The sequence below is a fragment of the Chrysemys picta genome, chromosome 1 (assembly GCF_011386835.1).
Source record: "Chrysemys picta bellii isolate R12L10 chromosome 1, ASM1138683v2, whole genome shotgun sequence".
NCBI lineage: Eukaryota > Metazoa > Chordata > Testudines > Emydidae > Chrysemys > Chrysemys picta.
Window position 1 is genome coordinate 204,527,453 of NC_088791.1, and position 13,605 is coordinate 204,541,057.

The following is a 13,605-nucleotide window of genomic DNA, read 5'->3' on the forward strand; positions in this document are numbered from 1 at the left end:
AGCTACTGCCAACCCACAGTTTTGCCAATTCCCATGATTTTTATCACAAGTTTTGCGAACTTTGATATTTTCCTTAAAGTCCCAACTCTTTTAGATTAGTGATTACTGTATAGTCTTTTGTCTGGTGAAAAAAAATTCCCTGGAACCTAGCCCGCCCTATTTACATTAATTCTTATGGGGAAATTGGATTTGCTTACCATCGTTTCGCTTAAAGTCGCATTTTTCAGGAACATAACCACAATGTTAAGCGAGGAGTTACTGTACATGAGAATCTCAGCTTTCATTTAAAAAAACAAAGTAAAGTTTCTGACCCTTCTGCTTATGGAGGAAAGCCTGAAAATGTGACAGAAGAGCAGCCTAGTACCTCAAAACCCAAGGGCAAATACCTCCCACTCCCCAAAAAATACTTTTTAAAAATCTCATGATTTGGGGGGCTTGATTCATGACTTTTGAGCACTGGAGGTTGGCAATACTGCAATCTTCTGAGCAACCAAAGCAGCTCAAGTGCAGGACATCTGAAATGGGGGCTGTGGGGAATGGAATTTTCCAGGCCTTAAACTGGCAATAAGTGCCATCCCTCTTGTCCCACTGCTGTTACAGGAGGGGCTCTGAGCTGGCACCCATTTGCTTCTTTCTCTGGTCCACTGTTGCCAGAGAAGGGATTGGAACTAGTAGCATATTGCCTTCCCCTCATACAGCTCCTGAAAGGGGATCTGGACTGGTAATCACTAGTGGAGGTGGAAGGAGATCTCATGGCAAGTTTCCTCCCACTGTTCCCACACTAAAGAGGGTAGTGGTCCCAGCTTGCAAATTGCTGAGTCAATGCCAGATGGCATCCCTCTCAAGTGTCCCACATAGAGCAGGACATCTCACAACTGGCCCTGATTTGTAAAGTTGTCCTTTGGTCCCACATTGCCATTGGAAAGTCCCACCTTGGCACCTGGACACAACCACACCCAGTGGCAGATACCTCCACCTTGCCTGATACATGTGGTGCTGCCTCTGTCCCCCTCCCTTCTAGGGTAGCATGCAGCTGAGAAAGTTTGCTGGGGAGCAAATGGGGCGATGGATGTGGATAGCTTGTGCAGGCCCCATTTTGGGTGAATGTCTCTGACATGGGAAGCAGGGGGGAGGGTGTGCTGAGGGTCACTGACACAGGGGACAGAGACGGGGAGGGAAGACTGGGGGTCTCTGATGCAAAATATAGTGAATGTGGCCCTGCCTCAGCACGGGGCTGGGTCAGCAGGGAACTGGACTTAATGGCCTCTCAGGGTCCCTTGCATCTCTTCATTTCTAATATTCTATGATCAGAACAAATGGTCTTTTTCTTTTAAATAGTGGATTTGCACATAACGTGCTTTCAGTACCCAGAATCGTTTAGTTCCATTGTAAGACGCTCCAGGCTATTTACAAGCTTGTATGTAATTTAAAAAACAACAGTGTGTTCAAGAAAAAAAAATGATGTCCCTCATTTCAGAGTCTCGGGATTGAGACCTAAGCGGTGTGGTGGGGGTCCCAAGCAGACACACTGCAGTTTACTATCAGGGTGGGATCCTTTGTCTGGTGATTTTGCTGGGGGGAAGGAGTCCCTTGCATACAGGCCGAGCTATGCCAGTGTTGGCAAGGTGGAACAGAGAGAGTCCCCCGAGCTGTCTGTCAGAGGTAGGTATTGTCTGCCCAGGACAGGGCTGGGCCCTGGGGTGTGGGGCTTTGATCGCTTCCAGGAGGGAGAGCGGAGAAGAACAGCCAGCGATCAGGGCTGAGCGTCCATGGCTCCTGCAGAAACTCTTGCAAAATCCGCCCGAGGGGAGAACCCAGAGCCGCTTTCAAAGGGAGCTGAAAGGAGTGAGACTTGGCGGGAGAGGCTGGGAAGGCAGCTGGGCCACAGGCTCCCTGCAGCTCCGCTCGGCGCCCCGGGCCGCGGGGGGGCGCGGGCTGGGGGAGCTCAGAGCTGCGGCGGCAGCAGGAGGAGGAGTTTGCCGCTGAGCCCCCGAGCCCGCTCGGAGAATGTCTCTGTCCCGCTCCTCCGCCTGCCCCTTAGTCTCTCAGCCTCCAGCGGGGAAGGGACTCAGCCGCGCAACATGGGGAGCCGCTCGCTCTGCTTAGCCTTGCTGCTGGCCTTGGGCGTGTGCCTGAGCCTCGCGTACGAAGGTAGGGGAGCGGGGCGCCTCTGCTGAGGCCGGGGCTCCCAGCCCTGAGACGCTGCTGCAGAGGGGAGGGAAGCAGCGGGGCAGGGGCTCCGCAGTCACTCGCCTTCCTTTGCAGCAACAGCCCCGGGCCAGGCTCCCCGGAGAGGGACCTTGTGCCCGTCCCTTTCTAGCCTCCCCTGACCCAGCCTAGGTGCGCCCTGCTGGCCTCCCGGACTCCGGGCGGAGTCCTCCCTCGCCAATCCTCCCTCCCCCCCCCCCTTCGCCAGGTGTTAGCTTGGCTGCTCCCCAGCGCTCCCTCCCCCAGCCTGCTGTGTGACTTGGGTTGGGACGGGAGCGGGATACCAACGTGCCTTGATTTCCCTGCGCATAGACCCAGGAGCGGTCCCCTGCCTGGGCTCCTCGCGTTCATTCAAACGCTGGTCTGTTGACGTGGGAGTAGCTGTGAAAAATCTCCTGCACAAACTCATGCAAACTTCTAACTTTACTTCATCGGCACTGCAGGAGACTGCAGAGGCGCGCTGGGCATTTCTTGTTGCCCTGGCAGGCAGTGTTACAACTCCTTTTCCCTTCCTTTATTGAAATTGAAGTCACTCATCTTTCCAGGACTAAGCCCTGCACAAACTAGACACTGAGAGGCAGAGTTACTAGCCTGGAAAGGCTTTCTGTATTTCCATTGAAGTCAGCCCTTTCTGAAGAAAGTACAGTCCTGGCGATGTGGGGGAGAGATAACATATGGGATCTCTTAGTTTGCACTAGTAAAATGTTAAGTGATCTACACATGTTTTTACAGAAATGCAAGCCCAGTGTCATCTGCTTTTTAATGGCTTTTTAATCTTTATTGAGTTTCCATTCTTTGTGGCACCCTCTTACTGTTTGACAAATGTGTGCTATTTTATTTGGCAAACATGGATTTACTTTGTGTTTCTAATGGCACTGAATTGAACAAAGCCTTTCTTGTTCTTTTAGCTCCCTCGCATTTGTACCAGCATCATAAAAGCTATCAGAAGAGGGCTCTTGAAATAGTGTTTGTTACTTACTTGCTCTATGGGAATCTGCAAGAGGTCTGCACACCTATTTTTTTTTAAATTGCTGGTTCTGAAAAAAAAGTGGCTTAAAAAAGGTTAAATAAAATTCTCTGTGACAGAGTTTTGGATTATTTGTTTTTAAAACATGCAATTTTTTTGTTTTAAACTCCTTAAAGCGACTGTGTCGATGGTGGTACCACAATGCATATTCATGTGTCAAAGGTTATCAGCCTTCCAAAATGATAGCTACAATAACACTTAAATTAGGGGACCAAAGCCAGCATCTCTGCCCAGTGCTCTGGATTTCCTGGTCTGTTGATGCACGCCTAATGGTATGGTACCTTGACTCATCACACCTTTTTTCCTGTAAAGCTGGTGGAAGACAGTTAAGGTGCACATAGAAGCTCATGTAAGGAGCATGGAACGTCTGTGGTATTTTTAGGTGAGGAGAAGGGCAAATGTGGGACCTCTCGGCTTCCCAATGTTCTTTAAGGATCTCAGTACTCAATATAGGGTTACTGAGGATTTCTTCATCTAGCTTCCCTTCCCCATATCCCATCTGTGTCTGGGCACAAAGAGGGTTAATCTTAGTTTACATTTTCAAGGACAAAAAGTTTGCATGGTGATGTAGTTTTGCTTCTTAGTGGTTACAGCAGGTTGCTTTTGTTTGTTTTTGTTAATCGTTTTAATTTAATTAAAGGTTAATTAACTAAACGTATTTTAGAATAATCTTGTGAAGTGCCACAACTGGACCATAAATAGGTATGTTATAGCCATCATACTCCTAAAAAACAATACTGCACTTATTCTAATGCTGTCATTCTCAAAGTATCACATGTGTTTTATCAAGTTTTAAGCTGGAAACTGAAATTTGGGTTCATTCCTAAGGCAAAAGGAAATCAGAGTCTGTAGCTGTCTGCTCCTTTAAAACAGCTCTCTTGCCAAATTAAGGTATGTCAAGATGGTAACAGTGTAAACCAGGGGTCGGCAACCTTCGGCACATGTGCCAAACACGGCACGCGAGCCGATTCTGAGTGGCACGCAGCTCCCTGCTGCGGTCCTGGCGCCCGGCCCCCAGCCCCACTCAGCGCCCCCCCCCCCCGCTCTCTCCTGCGGGGGCAGGAGGCAGAAGCTTGGTTCTGCGGCAGCCAAGCTTCCCCCCTCCCCGCTTCTTCCCCCAGCATGGTGCTTTCTGGCCTCTCCTCCTCTCTGTCCCTGGCCAATCAGCTGATGGCCCTAGTGAGGGGGCGGGGGAAGAGCAGCAGCATGCACACAGCTCCGTAGAGGAGGCAGAGAGAGGTAGGGAGAGAGCCTGGGGGAAGGGGGTGGAACAGGGCATATCCCTTCCAGACCCCTGCCATGAGCCGCTCAGAGCAGGGGGCTGGGAGCACCCCCACGAGCCGAGCACCCCAGCCCTCTGCCCTGACCCCCCCCACACTCAGCCTTCTGCCCTGCACCCCCCACACCCCTCAGCCCTCTGCCCTGAACCCCCCAACCCCAACACACACCCAGCCTTCTGCCCTGCACCCCCACAGCCCTATCCCTCTGCCCTGAACCCCCCCATACACTCAGCCTTCTGCCCTGCACCCCCACACTCCCAGCCCTCTGCCCTGACCCTTGAATGCCCCCCACACCCAGCCTTCTGTCCTAGACCCCCCACACACCCCAGCCTTCTGCCCTGAACCCCCTCCCCCACCCCTCTGCCCTGACCCCTGAAACACCCCACCCCCCAGGTCTGGGGTCCCGGCCGCAGGCCCTGCTCAGCCCGCTGCCGGCCTAGGTGAACAGAACCGCAGGCTGGCAGAGAGCTGAGCAGGCTGGTGGCGTAAGATCAGCATTTTAATTTAATTTTAAATGACACTTCTTAAACATTTTGAAAACCTTGTTTACTTTACATACAATAGTTTAGTTATATAATATAGACTTATAGAAAGAGACCTTCTAAAAACGTTAAAATGTATTACCGGCACGGAAAACCTTAAATTAGAGTGAATAAATGAAGACTCGGCACACCACTTCTGAAAGGTTGCCGACCCCTGGTGTAAACTGACCTACAGTAACAGCTTAATACAGATCTACCCATCTGAAATTAATGCACAAAACAAAGCTGTTCAAAACTAATGGGTATTTGTCAATTCAGCTAAGAATGTATTTGTCTAGGACCACAGAAGATAGAAGCAGTAAACAGGTAAGTGTGATTCATAATGCAATCCAGGAATCTATAACTGTAGAACCTCTGCTCATTGGTGATATAAATTGTTTTTTGGGTCCAGGAGCATTCTTTGCTTGAACAATAGTACTGATCTTTGGGGATAGTAAAATTAGATATGTGACTATTATAATGAGCTGAAATTTGCCTATTTTTGTTAGCATGTTTCAGTTAATTTCCCTCCAACACAAAGATGCTGGAACACAAATTTGCATTGTTTCTGTAATAAACACTAAGATATTAGAAACATCAATTGCTAATTCAATGAAGTCAACAGAAATATCTGCCCTGCCATTTCTGTGAGAGTTGCTGCTGCCAAACTCTGTTTCTTTGCTTGGGAGGACAACTGAGTGCCTTACATTGCAGGTCATCTTGATGCTATTCTTTAACTGGTCTGCATGAAAATGCTAATATCCAGTGTTTGGCTTTCTTCTTAAAGCCCGAACATGTCGCTACTGCTCTGTGTCCAGTCTCTGCTTACCCAGACTTCAAAAATCCAAGTCTTTGCCCATAATCTTTGAGTTGATCGCACAGTGGTGTGCTTGTTTCAGCTTTCATTGCATTTGAAAATCCAGTTTTCCTTTTACTTGTAGTGGTAAAGACTCTGAGGCAGTGAAAATCAGCAGCAACTGTATTGATAAACCTACTGTATAGTTAAAAGATTACACATTCCATTGGCCTTATCGTTTAATATATTAAAAATGTATTTGTTTTCTTCTCAAATATTTCTTTTTGGTAAATATAAAATCTACTGTAATTGTAAATGTGTTTTCTTTTCTCCCCGGAGTTACTTTAATCTAGAATGGTCAGCTGTTAAATATGGAACACCTTTGAGTAGACAAGGATAGGCTTTTAAGTGATGAGTTAAAAAATCTCATTGGTGTCAGTACTATCTTAAATACAAACGAATCATACTGTACATCCATTTTAACTGTGTGTTACAGTCAAAAAATGTGGTAATTGGTCATTTCTGCTGATAAAGAAAAGCACCCTGTGTTGGATCCAGGCAGAGCTTCTGTTATTTCAATAATAATTTGTTACCTAAACATGGAAAATAGTTTGTTTTGGCTACTGCTCTTGAAGTGAGACAGTTCAGCTTGCCAACTTATTAGCAATGCTGTGTTTCTGGGCCCCATATTCTGAATTCAACAGTATACAGTATTCAGAAGCAGTGCTCGCCCTTCGGGGGCCCTAAGCAGGAATATTTTGGGCCCTCCCCACAACACATGCTTAAAAAGAGAATGGGGGACGCCTTGAGCTGCTCAGGAACCTAAACAATTTCCTAGTTTGCCTTTGCCTAGCGCTAGCTCTGACAGTATTCTACACACCATGCTCCAAATACTTTAATCAAGTCATTGTGAAAAAAAGTCTCTGAATAGCAGTTGATGGTTCTGATGGTGTGCAGTAAAAAGTACTCAGGTCAAGATTACTTTAATCTTGTTTGGATAATTGTATGGGATATTCACATACTTCTGTATTTTCCTATCACTTTGTTAATCACCAAAACGATTACAGTGTCATCTAGAATACCTAGATTCCTTGTAACAGGTTTAAATCCCAGCAGGTTAACTCAACCCTTTGTCTTTTGGAGGTGGTTAAATTCAGTTCCATGCAGTTTTACTGTGGCAAAGTCTTTCTGAAGAAGTTTTAAACACAGGTGTCCTTTTTGCTCTTTATTTAAAGGTGCCAGGACGTCTTTTGGTATTTGGCCAAATCTTCTCTCGAGGATTAGAGAGGGAAAATAATTACAGTAACTCCTCGCTTAGCCTTGTAGTGATGTTCTTGAAAAATGCTACTTTAAGCTAAACCATGTTAAGCAAATCCAATTTCCCCATAAGTATTAATGTAAATAGTGGAGGTTAGGTTCCAGGGAAATTTTTTTCACCACACACACACACACACACACACAATAAGTTTTAAACAAACAGTTCAATACTGTAAACAGCAATGATGATTGTGAAGCTTGGTTGAGATAGTGAAGTCAAAGGGTGGAAGAGGGTGGGCTATTTCACAGGGAATGCCTTGGTGCTAAATGATGAACTAACACTCGGCTGAGCCCTCAAGGGTTAACATGTTGTTAATGCAGCCTCACACTCTACAAGGCAGCACAAATGCAGGGAGGGGATACAGCATGGCAGAGACAGAGAGAGACACCCTGCTATGAGAGAGATGCGCATTGCCCCTTTAAGTACGCTGACCCCACTCTAAGTACATTGCCTGTTTAAGTAGATTAGCAAGTTGAGACAGCAGCTGCTGCTCCCTCGGTCCTGAGCCCTGTCGTGTCTCCCCCCCTGCTCTGTGGAGATAAGGTACAGGGGCGGAGGGGGACACCCTGACATCAGCACCCTTTTCTCCCACCCCCCTCTGCACAGCAAGCAGGAGGAGCACACGGCAGTGAGGGAGGGACAACTGAACTGCCTGTCACTTGATAGCCTGCTGGACAGCTGCCGCACAGGGAATTTAGGGGAGCTGATAGGGGGGCTGATGGCCCACCCTGGTTCCAAGCCCCCACCAGCCAGCTCCAACGGGCTGCTCTTTCTGCAAGCAGTGGACAAAGCAGGCGGCTGTCAAACAACGTTATAAGGGAGCATTGCGCAACTTTAAATGGGCATGTTCCCTAATTGATCAGCAATGTCACAATGAAACAATGTTAACCAGGACGACTTTAAGTGAGGAGTGGTGGAACATTTCGTTAGAGACCTCTGCTCTTTGCAGTCTCTTCTTGTGGAGGTTCCCTCCTCTGATCTTTTTCCTTAGGCAATCGTAGGCTTTAGGATAGTTCAGCAACACGGTTAAAGTCCTGAATTGTAACCATTCTGTATAGGTGGTTGTACTGCTCTCATCACCATAGTATTTGAGCACCTTCCAGTAGTGCATTAACCAGGGGAGGGGACAGACGTTAACAGTGCCTGGAGCGGTAAAGTGATTCCTGTATGTATATATTTCAGCCAGTTCTTTGGGATCCTGGGAATGAAATAATAAGACTCTGAATGAGTATATGATAATTATGAGAGGAACTCAATGTGCTTTCTTCTCTGTATCACATCAGTTTCAGTGGATGGAAATGAGGAAAATCATATCTAAAATAAAGTTCGTAGTAAGAAGGCACAGTTTTAAAGAAGAGATCTCAGACAGGAACAGAATGTAAGTGACCAGTGGATGGACCTTGAATCTTTTGAGTGACTGGCTTGAAGAGAAAGATATGAAAACAATTTAAGAAGTGTATCAAATATTGAAAACAAAGCAGTCAAAAACTTTTAAAAGTTGATTATTTTGAGGAAGGCTATATGTATATACTCACATCATGATATTTCTCAGCCTCCTAGTTTCACTGGTTTTTGAAAAATAGCTGTTTTTAAGTATTATTATTTGTGTTACAGAGATGCCTAGAAGCCCCAATTGTTGTACATGCATGCAGATAGTCTCTGCCCTGAAGAGTTTTCAACCTAAACAGACAAAGGATGAGAGGGGAAACTGAGGCAGAGATGTTAAGTGACTTGTTCGAGGTCATGCAGCAGGCTATTGGCAAAATTGGTATTATAACCCAGCCCCTTGTCCTGATTGTCAGTCCAGGGCCCTATCCACTGGCCCATGCAGTAGAGCAATTCTGGGAATACCTGTACTACTTGTGCTGTGAAGCACATGGCTTTCAACTTCCTGTCCTGGGTGTCTGAGAATTGTTTTCAGATAGTTTGCTGTCTTTTTATTAATAATCATGTAGAAAATAGTGTGTGTATGTGGGATCTGTTAGTGCTTTTGGATGTGCATAAACCACTCCTGTGGAGTTTAGTGGGAGCTGCACCCATGAATCCTAAGGCAGAACAAGAGTTTTACTTTTGGCCAGCTATGCCTTCTATTTACAGATCTTAATTTCCTGTACCTACAGGAAAGTGTTACAAAAAATAACACAGTACAGTATGCCAAACAGTAAAACATAGTAACCTCTACACGTGACCAGCCTTTTTCCACCCAACCCACTTTACTGAAAGGTTCCTGCACAGTAGAGCCATTAAGTCCTCTGACAGGTAGACTTAGACAACTAACAATTCAGCAACATCTTGGGAATTTTGTGCTGATGAGAAACCAAACATGAGATAATATAAATAAAAGGGTGAGGTTTCAAAAAATCACTGAGTATATGGGATGGCCAGCTCTTATTTTACCTGCATTAAAATAGACCTCCTTAGCAAGATTCTATAGTGTAAACAGAACAACCACATAATGGCTTGGATGGGCATATGTATGCAAGCATTGGTGATGGCAAAGGAGACGTGCAAGACAGCTGCTGCTGACAAGTTACTTGCATCTGCAAGTTAGTGAATCCATGTTATTGGTTGTTACAGTTCACCTCTGCTGCAATAAACAAAGATGCCTATGACTGCCATTTTGAATATTAAAGCTACGGATTCACAAACAATTTGATAATGAGAAGATGCCTTTTACTGGGGTTTTGTCATCTCCTTAGATAGCAGTAGGCTGAAACAGTAGTTATAGAAAACAAATTCCGTCCTGGAATGTCAGGGCAAATAGAATGGGTACAGTTCAGGTGACGTTATGGCTGAGAAAGATATGGAGTACAAAACCGGGAACACTGTTGTGCCAATGCTCCATTATCACATGGAACTAGTCCATTGAATAAGACACTGAGCTGGGAGTCTGGAGACCTTGTTTCTATTTCCAGCCATGTCATTTATTCATTGTGCAACCTTGGGCAAGTCACTTAGCCTCCCTCTGCTTCAATTTCCCCATCTGTAAAATAGGAATAGTAATAATACCTAGCTCTGTAAAAGTGCTTTGAGATTAATGGATAAAAAGCGCTACATAGGTGAAAAGTATAATTTAGGTTTCAGGCACATTTAGATACTAGAGTAGAGAGTATTACTGGGGCTACATGTGGACTTCAGCAGCATTTCGGGTATCTTGACAGCTTTTACGGGCTTTGGATATCTGTGTGAAAGCCATTCAAGCAATGGTCTTATACATTCTTTTACACGGATTTGCTCCAAGTCCAACCAATGAAGCTGGATGTATTGCTTGTATATATCCAAGTTGAAAGTCAAAAATCACTTGAGACTGGATTACTGCAGAGATGATTCATTGATAATTCTTTAACATGGCAACAGCAGTTATCTTTGATGCCAGCTATGAAGGTGATGAAGACTGTTATACAGGGCTGTGACAGCATCTGGGGCAAAGAATACTAGGTAGCCTCGAACACGTGTTTGCTGTTTCGGGTTTCGAACTGGACCTTGTCAGTCTCTGAATTACTTCATTTTGCCAGGAGTGAAATGCTGGAAAGTTTTGAGAAATGATCTTTTAATCAAGGCGTGGACTTTTTTTTTAGTTCAGTAAATTAAAAGATTAGTGCATACAGTGTTGCTGGCTGGCAGTGAGCACTCTTTCATGGTTTCTAGCTATTAATTATATTTAAAGGAGCACCATAAAAGTTGTTCAGACTAAAAAATTACGTTGCAAGACCTTAAAAGTGGTTCCAAATTATATGTCTTAACTTCCATGATTCTGATCTTTGCTGTAACTTGAAATAACTGCTCATAAACTCCAGATTTCCTGGAGCATTAAATAACCTAAACTTCTTATGTATTGTTTCATCTTTATATGAAGATGGGCAGGGTGATTTGTCATGTTTGTAAAGGGATTCTGTCAACATGAAACTACTCAGTTTTACCAAATGAACAAATCATTCTGGTGAAGTTGTCCTGCCCCTAAATTCCCCTTTAAAACAAACAAACAAGCCTACCCAAAACAAGAAACCTGGCCAAACGAGTTAAAACATATTAATGTTTTCCTCCTTTCTTTTGCGATTCAAAGGACACAGGTAAACAAGCAAAAGTGACTATACAGGGAAAAAGTAGATACTGACTTGACACAAAGTGCTGTCAAATGCAGGAAATAAACTTTAAAAAGAGAAAAATATTTCTCTTTCTCAGTCATAGTATAATATTAGGGGTTACTTGGTAGCAATGCATTTTTTTCCCAAAGAGAAATGTTTAAGTTGATGTCCATGCTATTAATCTTGCATAGTGAAGAGAGAAAGGGCTTTTAGGATGGGAGTGATAAATTAAGATGACCAGCATGCATAGTTGAATATATCTAACAACTTGCTACTAGCTAATATTAACACTGGACGTTTCCGCTGAAAAGATTATTCCATGAGAAAAGAATCACTAGTGGTTTTATGGTCTGAGATGGTGTTTCTGTTCACTTCTGTTTTATCTCAGCTTGTCTTTCTAACAACTTCTGAATGTGTTGCTGCCACCTAATACTCAACATGCCAGCCTTTGTGGTCCATTTGTTAAATTTTGAAACACACCCCTTCACACTTTTTCCCACATTCTGGATGAGCTCCCTGTAAATATCTGCAAAACTACCTCTTTGTCCTCCTTCAAATCCCTTCTTAAAACTCTCCTTTGCTACGATGTCTGCAAACTACTTGACAACGGTTAGGCTGCTGGTGTGCTGAAACCAACAGCCTATCATGCTGGCCAGTGTTGTCTCACTTGTATGTGGTGCTCCCCTTGTTTGTTTTTATTATAATTACCTATTGTCTCTTGGCTTATACTTAGATTGTAAGCTCTCTGGGACACAGACAATTGTTTAGGTCTGTGTTTGTACTGCGTATAGCACAATAGGGTCCTGATCTGTGATTCGGTCGTCATGGCACTACCACAGTACAAATAATAATAAAGAACATAGTCATTGACTTTTAGTTTTTCCCCAGGTGCTCCACCCCCGCTCTGCCCTGAGGTCCCGGCCCTGCTCAGTCCTTTCCCCCAAGGCCCTTGCCTATCTGCCGCTCATCACTTGCTCCCTTCCCCTTAGCTCCTCCCCGAACCACTGATCAGCTGTTTGGTGGCCCCCACGGAGCTTGCGCCTATGATAAACAGTGTTCCCGGTTTTGTACTCCATATCTTTCTCAGCCATAACGTCACCTGAACTGTACCCATTCTATTTCCAAAACATTTTCCTGCCAAGTCCTCTCCTTGTATCCCTTTGGTTACTGCTGAAACACTGTCTATCTTGCCATCAGTGTCTCAGTCTTGGCGCTATCTTCAACTCCCCCCTCTCCCTCTCCTTTTCTCCTCATAGGTTAATATAGCAGTCACATTGGGGGTATGCTTCCAAGCTCCACCCCAAACCAAATGCCATCCATTTGAGATGTCAAAATGAAGGACCATTCATAGCAGACAGAGCTCTTGTTTAATATATGATCCTATGTGCTCTACTGGGCTGTTCGGGTTTGCATGTGCTTTGGTAGGGCTAGATGGGCTCTGCAGGCCTGGCTTTCCCAGCGCGGGGCTTGGAGACCCTTCCTTCTCTTTCCAGACACATGTGTTAATCCACACTGAAATAGATAACTTAAATGTCAACATTGTTATCATTATTGGGCACCTTGCTGAGAGAGGGACATGGCCTGTTCACACCTCCCTGAAGTATTGTTTCAGCTGGCCCTCTGCAGACCCAGGCTGACATCATCTCATGGGTTATGCTCATTTAATCTTCTCAGCATCATCTTCATAATCATAAGGGCTAGTTTATTAAATTAAAGCGTAAGTTGTGGAGTACAACGTGGCAGCCCCTGCAAAAATACCATGTTGCTGAGACACTGCAAACCACTCCAAGTCAAGGCAGGTTAAATAGGACATTTTTTGGTGAGGTTGTTATGTATCCTATTCAGTCAGTAGGGGCCTGATCCAAAGCCCATTGAAGTCAATGGAGAGACTTCTGTTGGCTTCAGTGGGCTTTTGATTAGGCCCTGTGAGAACCCAGGGCAAACTGCTCTGTCTAAATCAGGCCAGGCATATGAATGAAAATGGGAAGAGTATATAGATGCATGAAATGTTCACACTTCATTTTGACTTTCTGAGATAGCTTAAACAATCTCAGGCTATCATGAGTTGTTTAAAACAAGATCATACAAGCGGCTGGGAAGTCTTGATGACTGTAACAAAACATTTGTGTGCTACTTACGCTCCTCTTCATGAGTAACGGAACCTGACGGCTCTGATGCTGCTGGTAGCTTTCAGAGACACAGTAATGGTATTCTCTGATATGAGAAATTGCAATTGCCTTCTTGAGAAGAATGCATACTCTGGTAGTTCCTCGAATTAGCCCCCTGTAGATGATATAGGTATGTTGAAATGGGTTATTGATATTTACTGCATTGTTTCAGCCACCACAGCTTCCAGATTTGAATTATAAA

General features: G+C 44.8%; 2 protein-coding genes across 3 annotated transcripts in view; one reads left to right on the top strand and one right to left on the bottom strand.

Moving 5' to 3' along the window:
- Positions 1–13,605, bottom strand: part of LOC135978000 (uncharacterized) — a 1,156,726-nt gene that overhangs the window by 973,972 nt on the left and 169,149 nt on the right. The window lies entirely within an intron of this gene.
- Positions 1,765–13,605, top strand: part of SRPX (sushi repeat containing protein X-linked) — a 71,709-nt gene continuing 59,868 nt past the window's right edge. Inside the window, exon 1 of one of the 2 annotated variants that reach the window (XM_065579109.1) lies at positions 1,765–2,151. In XM_065579109.1, coding sequence (XP_065435181.1) covers positions 1,770–2,151 — 382 coding nt within the window. In that variant the 5' untranslated portion in view covers positions 1,765–1,769. The remainder of the gene's footprint in view (positions 2,152–13,605) is intronic. The other variant, XM_065579115.1, reaches the window with a different exon arrangement.